Genomic DNA, 13,598 nt, shown 5'->3' on the forward strand with positions numbered 1-13,598 from the left:
AAACTGAGCACAGCTATAAAGACCTGTAAGAAACCTGCATGTTCACTTAGTGCAAAAATCTTTAATTGCTGAAGGTTGTTTTCATAGCTTGTGTATATTTCCACATTAAAAACAACTTGGTATTGCACTTAGAATGTATCCTTTAAAGCTATCTTGGTTTTACAAAAAAAAAAAAAAAAAAAAAAAACCAGAAATCTTAACAAGTACAACAGAATAATTTGAAATTTAATTCACAGTACTGCTCCAAATAATTAGTCAGTACAGTTCCAAACTATCCACTACTCTGAGGTTTGGCTGAAAAAAGATTTATAACACATACATTCTTTAAGGGTATTTGCCCTTCACCAAATAATAATAATAATAATAATAATAATAATAATAATAGTAATAATAACCTATTATTCAGCAGCTTAACTTCTGAAAGTGTGTGCACTTGGAGCTTGGTTTGGACATATTCAAAACTTGAGCCCATCAAAAATGCCATCCTTAATGTTCTTTGGGCTACTGTGAAAGATGAATGCAAACACAAATGAGTGTTTCAACAGTTGTATAATAATTTAGCTTTCTAATGAAACAATCATTTCAGCAAAAAGATGCATATTTGTGTTCATGATAGAGATTTATAAATGACTGTAAACAGCATGATAAACTTCAAAAAAAACAGATCAGTTTTAAGAGCTACTACATAATCCAGTATAAACACCCAGGGTGTGCCTGCAGAGGATGGATCATAGACATCATTGAAGAATCCCAGGTCAGTGAAGGAAAAACAGCTTCACATTTCCAGAAATCAGTTCTGATGGATTAGAAAATATTCTCTTCACACACAGAATCACTACGCACGTACACACTAAAGCTACAAAACTTCAAATACCTGTGCGCGGCCTCGACCCGGGCACGGGGGGAGATCGCAGCGCTGCAGGAGGCGTGTCCCACTTACCAAGCGCTGCCCCCACAGACACGGGCGGTTCGGGGGAGTGCCACGATCGGCACAGAGAGGACGGGGGCTGGGAGGGTGTCCCGGTTCCACATTCCTCAGTGGAGCCACGGCTACGGGGGCTCCAATGCCGGATGGCTTCGCTGCCGCCCTACCCTTCTCAAGGGCGGGACTGGCCCCTGCAGAGCTTTATCGCCCATCCCGGGCTGGCCCCTTCACTCCTTGGGGCCGCTCCGCCCACACAGAATACCTTATCGACATTCCACAGTGCGGACAATCCACGAAAACCACCCTGCCTGCCTGATCCAAGAGCGCTCTCGGTGCTTCCAAGGCCAGAAAAGCACGGTGCGGGGGGGAGTGGGGAGAGGCGATCTTTCGCCTCCGCCGCCGCTTCTGCGGCACAGGACTGGGGAGCGCTGATCTCTCCGGTCCCGCGGGACTTTGGCTGGCCCCACATTTTCCCACACTCCACCGCCAATGAGGTGTGGGTGGGGAAGGGGTCTGCTCCACGGGAGACCCATGCTCACCTCAGCAGCTGTGCTGAGTGCAGGCAGGCCTTCTCCCAAGCTGCTGCATTTCCAAGGAAGGGGGGGCGGCTGTCCCACCCATCTCCGAGGGGCAGGAGCAGGAGGAATGACTCCACCGTCTTCCCTGGAACCCCGCCCGATGAGGCTGGAGCTGTCCTCAGAGCCGGAAGGCTGCAATTTAGGCAAAACCATCTCCAGCCTTTTCCAGGTTGCTATCAGTTCCAATAGTTTCACACTGCGATCTGCAAAGAAAACCTGGAGCAGATAGTCGCCCAAAGACTTCCACTCTGCTGTAAAAAAAACTTTTTGAAGGCTGCAAAAAAACCCATGAGTTCTAACATAACTGAACAATTTCTGGAGAGCATTTCCAGGGAAGGAGACTTCTTCTCTCTGGAGGACCTCAAGGCAAAAGTCCACCATGAGGGTTTCCTCATCTGAGGAGGGTTTAGAGATCATTATCTCTTACCACGATACCTCAGGGCAGAGCAGCTGCAGTCTCTCACTGGGCACAGAGGTCCACCCAATGTGCAGTTCTCTCGCAGTCGGAGGTCACCAGTGTGACCTGTTCTCCCATGTCAGGGGTCCGTTCAGACATTTGAGGTCACCATTTGTGACAGGAGACCCCGTTCTGACACGTTTGGGGTCACCACTTGTTACCCCTGCCCTTAGAGGAGCAACACGTTGCGACGTGGGTGCGGACCCTCACAGAGGACAGCAGGCAGCAGCAGGGTCAAACATGGAAGGCTCTTTATTATCTGACTCCAACAACTTATATACATTTTGTACAGAGGGCCAAGATTGGCCCAAGGAGGTTACAACCTCCTGACTCCATTGGTCAATATGACCATCAGTCAAATTCTCTCTCAGAGAACAAGTACGCAAAACATACAGATAAATTCTAAGAATACAATATTGTTTATGTGAAGCAGCGTGAGAAAGCTGCGGCAAAGGTTCAAACACTTGAAAGCAAGAAATGCAGGGGCGACAAGGAAGTACCAAGTCTGTGCTGTTCTAGCATTAAAATTTTGTCCTTTATAATGCTGCATACTTCAATTACATCTTATGAAGTACCTTTCAGTAGCACTCACCAGACTGCAAAGGTAAATTAGCACGGAAAATCATCCGTGATGAGTGTACTGGGTTGCAGTGTAGGATGTGCACAAAGTGTTTATTCTGCCACCATCTTCATGAACTGTTAAACCAGGTGGGGCAGTGTTCTTCCCAGGCCCCCTCCCTCTGGGCTGTCTTCTGCTAATGGCCCATTAACGCCTTGCCCATTACTCACAGGAAACTCCTTCTGGGAACTATCTCTGTTAATGGGCCATCAAGGACCCACTTCACAACACATCATCCCATTGTGAGATGCTCCACCCAGGAGGAAGAGCCAAGCATTCTCACCTGGATATAAACTGGGATTTGGACAGTACAAGGGGCCCTTACCTACTGGATTCCCAGAGGACAAGAGCTATCAGACCTTTCTACGGGATCACTGCCTCAGGAAGACCAGCTCATCAGGACTGCTTTCACCACCCTGCTCAGGTTGTATTCTGACTCTGTCAGTGCGCTTTTGTATTATTGCATTTATTTTACTTTTTTTTCTTTCCTATTAAATTGTATTTCTGACTTGGAGTCTCACTGGTTTTGCTCTCAAACCACTACACAACCACTTTATTTAGTAATATTATGACTTACAAGTTTGGTCTTCAAAAATCTCAATTAAAGCTGAAAGTCCATAACAATTTTGAGTCAAAATTTATTTATAGTTTTTATCACAACCCAGTTCTCAACCCTTGTAGCCAGAAAAATACTAATAAAAGTGCAAAGTTAATCCCAACAAGAGTACAGTCTGATCACACAGACTTAAAAAAACACTTGACTGATTTGGAGTTCCAAGCTGACAAATGGCAAGATTACTAGTCAGAGACAGATTTTGCCATTTGCTGCTACTTTTTTTTATTTTCTCTTACTGGGAGGGCTCCCTGGCATGGCTGTGCCTGCCCAGGCCTTCTTGCTTAGCAGCAATGAACCTACACATACAAACCACAGCTTCTCCGCTAGGGAGAGTCCATCTCCATGTCATCCCCCAAAGAAATAAAACCCAAATGTCACCAGTCCAACCAGCCAGAGGCAAGTGGTCATACTGGAAAGGATTGTCTCATTGATAATTCCCTCTCCTTCTCAAATCTTCATTGTAACACACTACCTTGTTAAAGTCTTGGCACAGGAAGCCAGAGAAGTTGCTATAACCTTAAACAACTGGCTTAAAAATACCATATATTAAGGAATCTCTTACCTGAAGGGAGCCAGCAAGAAAGATGGAGTGGGACTTTTTACAAGAGCATGTAGTGATAGGAAAAAGGAGTAATGGCTTCAAACTGAAAGAGAGTAGGTTTGATTTAAATACCAGGAGAAAAAACCCTTTCCTGTGAGGGTGGTGAGGCACTGAAACAGGCTGCCCTGAGAAGCTGTGGATGCCCCATCCCTGGAAGCTTTCAAGGTTGGTCTGGATAGAGTTCTGAGCAACCAGATCCAGTGGAAGGTGTCCCTGCCATGGCAGCAGGTTGGAACTGGATGATCTTTCAAGGACTCTTCCAACACAAACCATTCAAAGATTACAACAATTTTATCATCTTCCGCGTAATTTGTTGATTTCAGGAGTAGTGCCATAATTAAAATCACAAATACTTCAGATTATTTAGATTTGTTGCTACTGTTTAGTAGGTTGGAGTTTTGCATTTGAGCAGATAAACAATGACCTCTTTTGTGCCCGTTCTCATAAACTGCTTTTAAATGACCCAAAGGCATGGTTCCGCTCCCAAGAAATAAATTTCCAGATTTTTCTTGTCTGTGCCTTAGAACCAAAAACTCCTAAAGTCTGCCAAAAGATTATTCAGTTTAAAGCTGCAGGGGATCACTAGAAATTTTAACTGATCTGATCACACACAACTTTCAAATGCAGTAGAAATGCTCCTCCTTCACTGTAATGGTGTGGTTTGGGGTTTATCAGTTTTATGTATGTATTTGTTCCTTGTTTTATATCCTTTTTTATAAGTTGTAATGGTTTGCCCCATGTTACCCATGTTCCACCCTTATTGGTTTCATCCCAACCCCAGTTATATGTCAGTCAGAAGTTATCCAGCCCCTGGGTCTTGTCTGTCACTTTGGGGTCTCTCCCAAAAGTCTGGAAAGTTCCAGGAAGAACCCCAAGTGATTGGACAAGACTTCAGCTGTCTCCCCACCCGAGTTATTGATTTGTTACAATATATGTCATTTACCTGGAGAGCCATACTCCCTTGGTCCCTGATTCGTCCCCAGTTAGACCCATCCCTGAGTTCCTCTCCCCAATAAAAGGTCTTACATTGGGGGGTTTCCCACCATTTTTTCTCTCGCCTTTCTTCCCCGCTGCTTCTGCTGAGGGGTGTCTGCTGGGGCAGACACTCTGATGAATAAAGCCACCAGTTAACCCTAAACAGCCTCCTCTTTTTTCCTGCTGTCGATGCTTCACTCCTTTGGGCAAGCAAGAGCTCCCAGGGATCGGTGAGGTTCATCCTGCTACCGAGCCGTACCCTTGACTGTCGAGGTGTCAGGGCTACTTGAGGCAGAGACAAGACACCTATTCACTTCACCAGGTAGGAAAGTTCAGTATTACCAATAACAGACCTCTATCCTCTCTCATGAAACCATTTTGGACAAAACACCTCAGACCTGCACCTTTCACCCACCTCAAAAAACTGAGTAGCTTGAGCAGTCCCCTTCTTTCCCTGCTGTTACAGCATCTCCTCCTTGGAAGCATGTCTCCCATTTAGAAAACATCTCTTACGTTTTAACAGTCTTGGCATAGCCAAACATTTATCATGTTGCCTCATTCACATCACTGAGGACCTTCCCACTCCAAGACACATTCCTGCAGGCTGAAAGAAGAGAAAGGGCTGCGCAAATGAACACACTGAGCTCTGCACCACTATGGAAGGATTCCTGAACCACTTAACAACAGAAACAATTCAAATGCATTTCCATAAAAAAAAAAAAAAAAAAAAAATTTAAAAAAAAAAAAAAAAGAGCTTTGACTCTATTCACTCTTCTCCCAGTCAACAATCCCATTTTGTCTCCCAGGGGAGCCATCAGTAACCACTGGAGAATCACCCAATACATTGTCCAGATGGGGCTGGAGAGAGACTTCAGCTGGAGAGTCCCGTGGTATCCTAGGAGAGGAGTCCGGCACAGAGTTTTTCAGCTTGTCATTCATTTCTACTACCTCAAAGTCTGTATCATTCCACTCTCTCACATCCTCCTCCTCCTCCTCCTCAGTAAGCCTCAAGTTTGTCAACAAAGCTTTCCGGGTCTCGCTGTCACTCACTTCTTTCAAGTCATTCTCCTGGGAAACGTTGGCCAGTTTGTGCATCACAGGGAAGAGCAGGACTGTCATTATAGAAGTGACAAAGGCTGCATATGTAACGACAGGGATGTGGTGGAACCTGCCCTGGAGATAGCCCACCACGGCAGGAATGCACATCTCTCCCAGTGCCCCGCCCACCACGAACAGAGAAGCCGATTTCCCTTCAATAACCGTGTACTGCTCTATCCAGGAAATGCCGCTGGGGAAGACGGTGGCCATGGACGCTCCGTACACGGCGGTTCCCACCCACAGCAAGGCTCGGTAATGTGCAAAGAAGGCCAGGGCTGATGAGGAGGCAGCAGAGCACACAAGACTTATCACAATCATGGTGGCAGGGGACAGGAAAGCAGCACCGAATATTGCCGCTCCTCTGCACACGGCAAACGCGCCCCAGAAGACAGAATTCAAAGCAGCTGCTTCACTTTCCGTCATCTCAGCAAAGATCGTTGCATAAGTAAATACATAAGAGCCATAAGTGACCTCTGCTCCCACGTAGAACAAGAAGAATACAAACAGGAGACCAACGAGAGGCCAGTGGTATTTGGCAAGCTTGCCCTTCTGTGCAGAACCCTTTGATTTCTCTTTAGCTGAGCTGCTCTTTGAATACAATGCAAAAAGGAAGATGGAAACAAAGAGAACATAGGTCCCTATGATAATATAGGACCAGAGAAAATCTCCATCGTGATGGTCTTTCGGTGCTGCTGTAGTTGATGCAGCTGATGCTGTTGGCACGGACTTCAGGACAGACAGGTTTGTCTTTTCAGTCCCTGCAAGTTCTTCAGATTCAGAACCCCCCATGGCCATTTTAGCCAGGATTGGAGCCAGAAATGCACCAGCAGCAAAACTGAAGTGCAAAGCCTGCAAGTGTGGCCCAGACTCTGATCCCCAGGTATTCAGTGCCAGTACATTGGCACCTGCAGATCAAAGAGAGAAGGATTCATTTTAGTCCGAGACCAGATACTATATAAAAGAAATGAACAACAATACCAGACAAACCATAACCTATATTACTAATTCAATGTACAATAATGCTGGTTTAGCAAATACAATGTGCAAAACAGCAGTGAACTGAAATTCTGCCTTAAATCCATGTGACTGCTTGAGCTTTAGGAGGATATTCGCAGCAGGCAAAACCAAGAGTCACACAGTGGCTTAATCCACCAGCAATGGACAGACATAACTGTGCCAGAAGAGGTTTAGATGGGCTATTAGGAAAAACTCTTTCATGGAAACGGGTTGTCAAACACTAGAACAGGCTGCCCAAGAAAGTGGTTAAGTCACCATCCCTGGAGGTATTTAAAAGCCATGTGGATGTGGCATTATGGACATGGTTTAGGGCTAGACTCACGAGTGCTGGGTTAAGGGTTGGACCCAATGACCTTAAGGGCATTTTCCAACCTAGGGACCTTGTGATTCGAGGGTTCTAATTACCCTACTTGACAATTTGCAGCATTTTTCATCCTTTTTGAAAAGGGAAATTGAACTGCTTCTCATTTCTTTAAGTATCAAAGCAACAACACCCAATTCTAAGAATCAGAGGCTTCATCAAACAACACCCCAGGAAAAATAACAATTCATTTGCTTCTGATGGGCTGGGCCCATCCCACTGTGTTCAAATGACTTTCCAAAAATAGAAGGGCTTACATCAATACCAAAGTACAGCACCGTTAGATCAACAATAATGGTAGGAAATGAGATCTCAGAGAGGCGTTTTGAAGTAGTCCCTCAGAAGAATGCAGGAAAACCAGTAATCAAATTCCTGTGCTGCAGTACAGCAGCCCTTGTCACTCAGCACTCTACCAAATCAATTCAGCTTTGCTTTACTGCCTTGCTGTGAGTTTCTTCTGCTGCTTCTGCTCAGCAGGGGAAGTCTCTCTGGCTCTGAGGACTGATCCAAGCAGTACACCCACTGAAGGTATTTCTACCATTGGCTGACAAGATTTCCCCATACAAAGAATTTTTAAACCAAGTGCCATGTATAGCAATCTTACCACAGGCAGCAAATACAGCTCTGCACTCAGTTTATTTAACACGACCCGTGCCATGCAAAACCATCTCTTCACTACTGGATCCTGTGCCAGGCTCTTTTTACATCTTAGCAGAGCTCCCTCAAGCCCCACAGAATTAAGGCAGGCAGTTCACATGTGCAGCCATCGTTTGTCTGTGTTGCCAACCAGCCAAGCCACCATAGCCAGGCCCTGCCTGGGATGCCTCCAGAGCTCTTTGGATGGCTAAGCTAACGCATGAGTCAGCTCTTTGTCCGATATAACCCTGTTCTGAAAGTGATCAACCAGCTCCAGTAGTACCTTGCTGGTTAGCAAGCATCCCCAGGCTCCTGCAGTGGGGCAGCAGAGTCAGCACACGCTGCTGGGGCATGGCTGGAGAGGTGCCAGGAGGGGCTGCCTGCTGTCACTTCACCACCACGTGCTACAGCAAGGCCAGAACACTCTGCTTACTGATGTACTTGTGGGCCTTTCCTTATCTCCACTTGCGAGTATTCCAGCGTTTCCCAGGCACCTCTAAGCGTGCCCAAACCCTTTGCTGTGGCCTTCCCTCCTGATGCAAACTGCCTGCTAAAACCAGCCCTCCCTAACCCACCCTGTCTAAGCTGTGCCCTGGAGACTCATTTCTGTGGGAGTTCATTTTCCATACCTCCAGTAAAACTGACCTTTCTGACCACACCTATACTTGCTCTGCCACTTCACCAACACATCCCACGATCATAAGGATCATTATCTTGGAAAAAATCCCTGAGATCATCTTCCTCCAATAATAAGCCTCAGCTGAGAAGCTGGGTTTGAACAGTTTTCCAGCAGAAGTCCTGGGTTTGGGGGTGTTTGGCCCAGGCCATTTGCAGTATGCCCATGCCACAGGAGACAGAACAAATTAGTATTCCCAGCCACCTAAGCATGGCTGGCCAAAGGTGGAAAATATCCCTTATTTCAGGGAGATGGGCACTGTGGTGCTGTGAACCCCCAGCTGCTGCTGAGCTGTAGGTCAACAACTCTGCCAACTGCTGTAAGAATATCAGCTGAATAACTGCTGTAAGAATATTAGCTGCTGTAAGAATATCAAACACCAAAGCTTTGCTCAGGACTGGCTTAGGCCCAGCTAATGCTAAAGAACCATATCCTGACCAGCTTCTACTAAATGAGTAATTTAAAGAAAACACTGCTTAAAGAGCACAAGGCATTTCTTTTATGCCTCTAATGGCTCACTGAAATGCAAATAGATCTTCTCCAGGAAGCAAGAGAGATCCCATCTCACAACCCCTAGAGGAAGGCTTGTCACACCAACACTGGAAGCCTCAGGACCAGATTAACCCAAGAATCACAGCCAGGTAAAACAGCTCCCCTCTTTTAATTCAAGATGTATCACAAGAAAAACCAGCAACTGTTTTCGTATGCTTGAAGTTCCCAATTATTTTGGTGGAAGAACTGTCAAACCACAGGCTCCCTTACCTGTGTCCAGAATTCCCATGGAACCTCCAATAACTGACATCAAGACTGTTAACAGCAGGGATTCCTTACACCAGGGGATCACATAAAGACCAGCTGTTGTTCCAAGCATGGATAAGGCTGGAAAGGTCAAAAAACAAAACAAGAAACTCACATACTACAGTTTCCATTTAAATAACACAGAAGACCAAGAAATACAAATAAATTCATGGTTATTAAAGTTACTGATAATCCTAATAAGTGATGCAATATAAATACCTCAATCCATGGTTAGCAGCAGCAGCTAGAAAGATCAACAAATCATTCTTCAGTTGGAAAAAAAAAAAAAAAAAGAATTTCATTAGGAATGAATGACCTGCATGACAAACTTCTTTGGCTAAAGCAAAGAGAGCAGCAGCTCCTGCTGGGACACTAAGAAGTCTTCTGACTTAGAAATGTGACTTTACCGTTCAACCAGCAAAACACGGGTTTGAACACTGTCAAGCCTGTCCTCTGAGAACTGCACAACATTTCATTTGCCTCCATTTTTAAAAGAGCCCAAATAACTAAGCTCTTAAAAAAATCCTATAAAGTAATTGTGCCTTGTCCACCAAGTGATCTCCATATAAAGATGCTGACTTTTATTTATATTCTGTTCCCACATAAGGGATGTATTCCAAGGGATTTCTGGAATTTTAGACAGAACTACAAAATTTCTCATAAATAAATTGTGCAGCAATTCATTAACTATATTCATTTTCCCATTACTGGCTACATTTACAACATGCCATTTCAAAAAATATTTTTGGCAGATGGAATTGCTTTTATTACAATTTGGGAGGAAGTTCACCAGTTCAATTCTATGCTTATAATTGTCTCCATAACAAAACCATCTGCAATTAATATCTTGAACAGACAGCATTAGGTTCTTAGAAAGCTTGTACCAGTTCAGCTGCCTCTATTATAATTTTTCAAATCAATACATGATCATAGATGCAGCAGATACTTAAAACATCAATGGGGGCTGAAGTAATTAAGAATTTAGGGGGATTAAAAAAAAAAAAAATCCAGCAGCTATGTCCAGAACCCTAAAGTCCCAGCAAGATACTAAGCATACGTTCCACAAAACATTTTTGAAGGTGAGCTTGCTGAGCTGCATAAACAAAACACTAGAGATGGAGAAGATTAAGCACAGCTCCTCAGGTGCCCCACTCAGACCTGAAAAATAACTTCTCAGCAAGGGCTCAGTTGTCAACTTCGGCTCCATGCCTGATGATCAGCACTTAAAATTTTTCTTGACAAACACAGATGATGCTTCCAATTTTTCCTCTGTAGACAGTTTTTTTCTATAGAGCTCCAGCAGTTGAAAGATGGGAGGTAAAACTATACAAGCCAAAATCTTTGACTGGCAGTCCTCAGATGATAAAAATGAGAACAAGTTTCAAATTATGGTCTTGCCATAAGCACTACCAAACCAGAAAGGGTAAGGACATCCATCCTTTCCCAAGCATTGCTGGCAGACAGCGATCCTCAGGAAAAGAGGGAACTACTAAACTATTTCAAGTTAAAATGCATTTCTACAGGTGTGTGCACTGATGCCATAACAGAAGGCAAAGTCTGACTTTGTCAGGTGCACAAGGAGGAGGTTAAAGGAAACTCACTCCACAACTGCAATCACCAGCAACAGAAAAAGGGATCTTATCTGAACTGACCATATGATCAGAGCACGGTCCTTAAGGCAGGCACAGTTCCCTGAACTGAGGAGAAGAAGAGCAAGCCCTGGTAAACATTTTAATCCCTAATTTAGAGCACAAAGGCAGGTGAAAGTAAAAAAGACAGGGCTTCCACTATTTTAGGTGTGTTCTGAGAGTCTCTGCGGGAATGAGACACCAGCACAGCCCTAAAAGGAGCCACTCCTCTCTGGATGTGGAGTGCGGCTCCTGGCACCCTGATGGCTGAGCAGCCTTGCTCTGCCTGGGCAAAGCTTTCCTGGGCTCCTACAGGAGCAAGTTCCCACAAGTCCAGAAAACTCGTCAACTGCGGTTCCCACCGTTTAAATGTTTCCACCACTACAGACAGTAATGAATGTTTCCCACTTGAAATAAGTTAAAATTTGACTCTGGCCCTCCAGTCAAATGCCACAGAGTTTCATCCAGTGCACGAAGCTGATGGTGACTGATGAGTGTGAAATAAGGGAAGGGGAAGCTGCCCCACACAAATGTGCCTCAGGGGGGCTGCTGGAGGTTTCTGCTGCACACACAGCAGCCAAAACAGCTTCCTGTTCCCCGCCTTGTAGTGACCTGCCGGAGCCTGTTCCGCTCCGAGAGCACCGACACTGCAGTTACTCGATGCAAACTAAAATAAGCCCAGCTGGACTTTCCAGCGGACAGCAAAGGCAGCATTTGGCCAGCGCAGGGAGGTGTTTTCAGTCCAATGGCAGTTCCCGGCGGCTGTGCCGGGCCCGGGCTCTGGGCAGGAGCTGTGGGAGCAGCAGCGCCCGGCACAGCCGCCCCCGGGGCTCTGGGGAACAGCAGCACATCCCACCGACCCTCCCGCTCCCGGGCCCGGCCCCGCCCCGCCCCGGAAAGGCCCCTCATCTCCCTCCGGGGCCGCGGAGAAGCAGAAGTGGCCCCGGGCAGCGCCCGGCGGGGCAGCACTCACCGAGCAGCAGAGTGGCGTTCATGCAGTCGAAGAGCACCCCGCCGACCACCGACCCGCCCAAATAACCCAGGGATCGGCCCACGAAAATATAGTAGATGTCGCTGACGTTCTTGCCGACGTTGGCGGCCAGGTTGGGGAAGGTGGGTCCCAGCACGGCGATGCTCATCCCCTGCAGGGCAGAGTTGGGGTCACTCCCCGGCCCGGGGAAGGGTCCCCGCAGCGCCGGGGCCGCCCCCGCCCGCCCTTTCACTCACCAGCCCCAGGAAGGAGGCGCAGAGCACCCCGGTGATGCACCAGCGCAGCGCGGCGCCCTCCGCGCATCTCCCGCAGCTCCCGCAGCTCCAGCGGCCGCCGCCCGGCCCCGGCCCCGGCTCGGCCTCGTCCGGCTCGATGAAGCGGACGCGCAGCTCCCGGTCGGCCTCGGGCATGGCTCCCGCCGCCGGCTCCGAGCGCCGCTCCGGGCCCGGGGAGCGCGGCCCCGCCGGCCCCGCCCCGCGCACGGCGCCGGGAGGAGCGGGAGGAGGAGCGGGACCGCCGGGATCGGGACCGGGAGCGGGATCGGGACCGGGAGCGGGGGGCGACACCGCCGCATCCTCCGCCGCCGGGGGCTCCTCCCGGGAACACGGCTCGGCGCTGGGGAGCGACATCCCCGGGGCAGCCGGCACCGCTCCGGGCTTGTGCTCCGGGCCCGAGGAAGTGCCCTTATAAACCTGCATTTATTAGTTTATTTCTTCTTAATCTGTATTATCGCTCAAACTGCACTCGACCTTTCAAACAGCCCGTCATAAAAGGTCTTTGTCTTCCACAGCCACTGTGTTATGTCACGCTGATAAAGCTGCTCGGGAGAGAGAGAACTGCTGGCTCTGCTAAGGACAGGTATTAAATCATGCCTGGCATTAGAAGTTTTAACACTTAAAACTACGTAAATTCCTACTACACACGTGGAGCAGCTCCCGGAGTGTGCAACAGCTCCCAGTGCTCTGCTCCCTGTCTGCACTGAGCTCTGATCCCTGTAAGAAAGGGCTCCGAGTTTCACCCTATTGGGTAAGTTTAAGCATCACAAACAACTCAAAAGGTAATTCCAAACTGCACTGCTTTGTTCTGCAAGTCCTTCCTAACAAGCAGACACTGGGACACACCAGTGCAGGGACAGCGAGCAACCCATTCCCTTTCTCCTGGCACTGCAAACATGTTGCAAGTACCTTCCTGTTCAGGACAGCCTGGGTGCACTGAGGCATAAAAAAAAAAAATAATAAAATGTACCTGCTTGCTACAAGTAACACTGGCAGATAACAGTGAGAGCTGATGGATCCCACGTTCCTCCCTTGGCGAGAGGGCAGAGTTTGAGCCGTGAGGTGTCTGCAGAACAGAACACAGCCGAGCTCCTGTTCATACGGCCGGCGGTACAGACGGCTCCACACAAAATAATTCCAACTATAAAATAACAGTGGCCACACACAAGTCAAACCACCAAACCACATTTCTAGAGGTCAGTATTTTGCCTTGTTATAAAAGCAAGTTTAAAAAGGTACAGCAGTATTTGAAATGTGTTCCCCAGGCTTCTCCTCACTGTTGTTTTACACACTTACAAAGGAGTTTGTACAGTGAGTGTGTACAAGTGGCAACAGCAACCGGGCACT

At 47.3% G+C, this 13,598-nt stretch overlaps 1 protein-coding gene across 1 annotated transcript; it reads right to left on the reverse strand.

Moving 5' to 3' along the window:
• Positions 1-4,110: 4,110 nt before the first annotated feature.
• On the reverse strand, positions 4,111-12,605 carry LOC310907192 (sodium-dependent glucose transporter 1A-like; the record flags this gene model as incomplete). Its single annotated transcript, XM_083857163.1, has 4 exons — positions 4,111-6,774; positions 9,322-9,438; positions 11,959-12,127; positions 12,213-12,605. The coding sequence occupies 4 exons, from the start codon at positions 12,603-12,605 to the stop codon at positions 5,534-5,536; spliced, it is 1,920 nt and encodes a 639-aa protein (XP_083713289.1). The 3' UTR covers positions 4,111-5,533.
• Positions 12,606-13,598: the final 993 nt, after the last annotated feature.

Source organism: Zosterops lateralis (assembly GCF_965231275.1).
Source record: "Zosterops lateralis genome assembly, chromosome: 3".
Taxonomy (NCBI): domain Eukaryota; kingdom Metazoa; phylum Chordata; class Aves; order Passeriformes; family Zosteropidae; genus Zosterops; species Zosterops lateralis.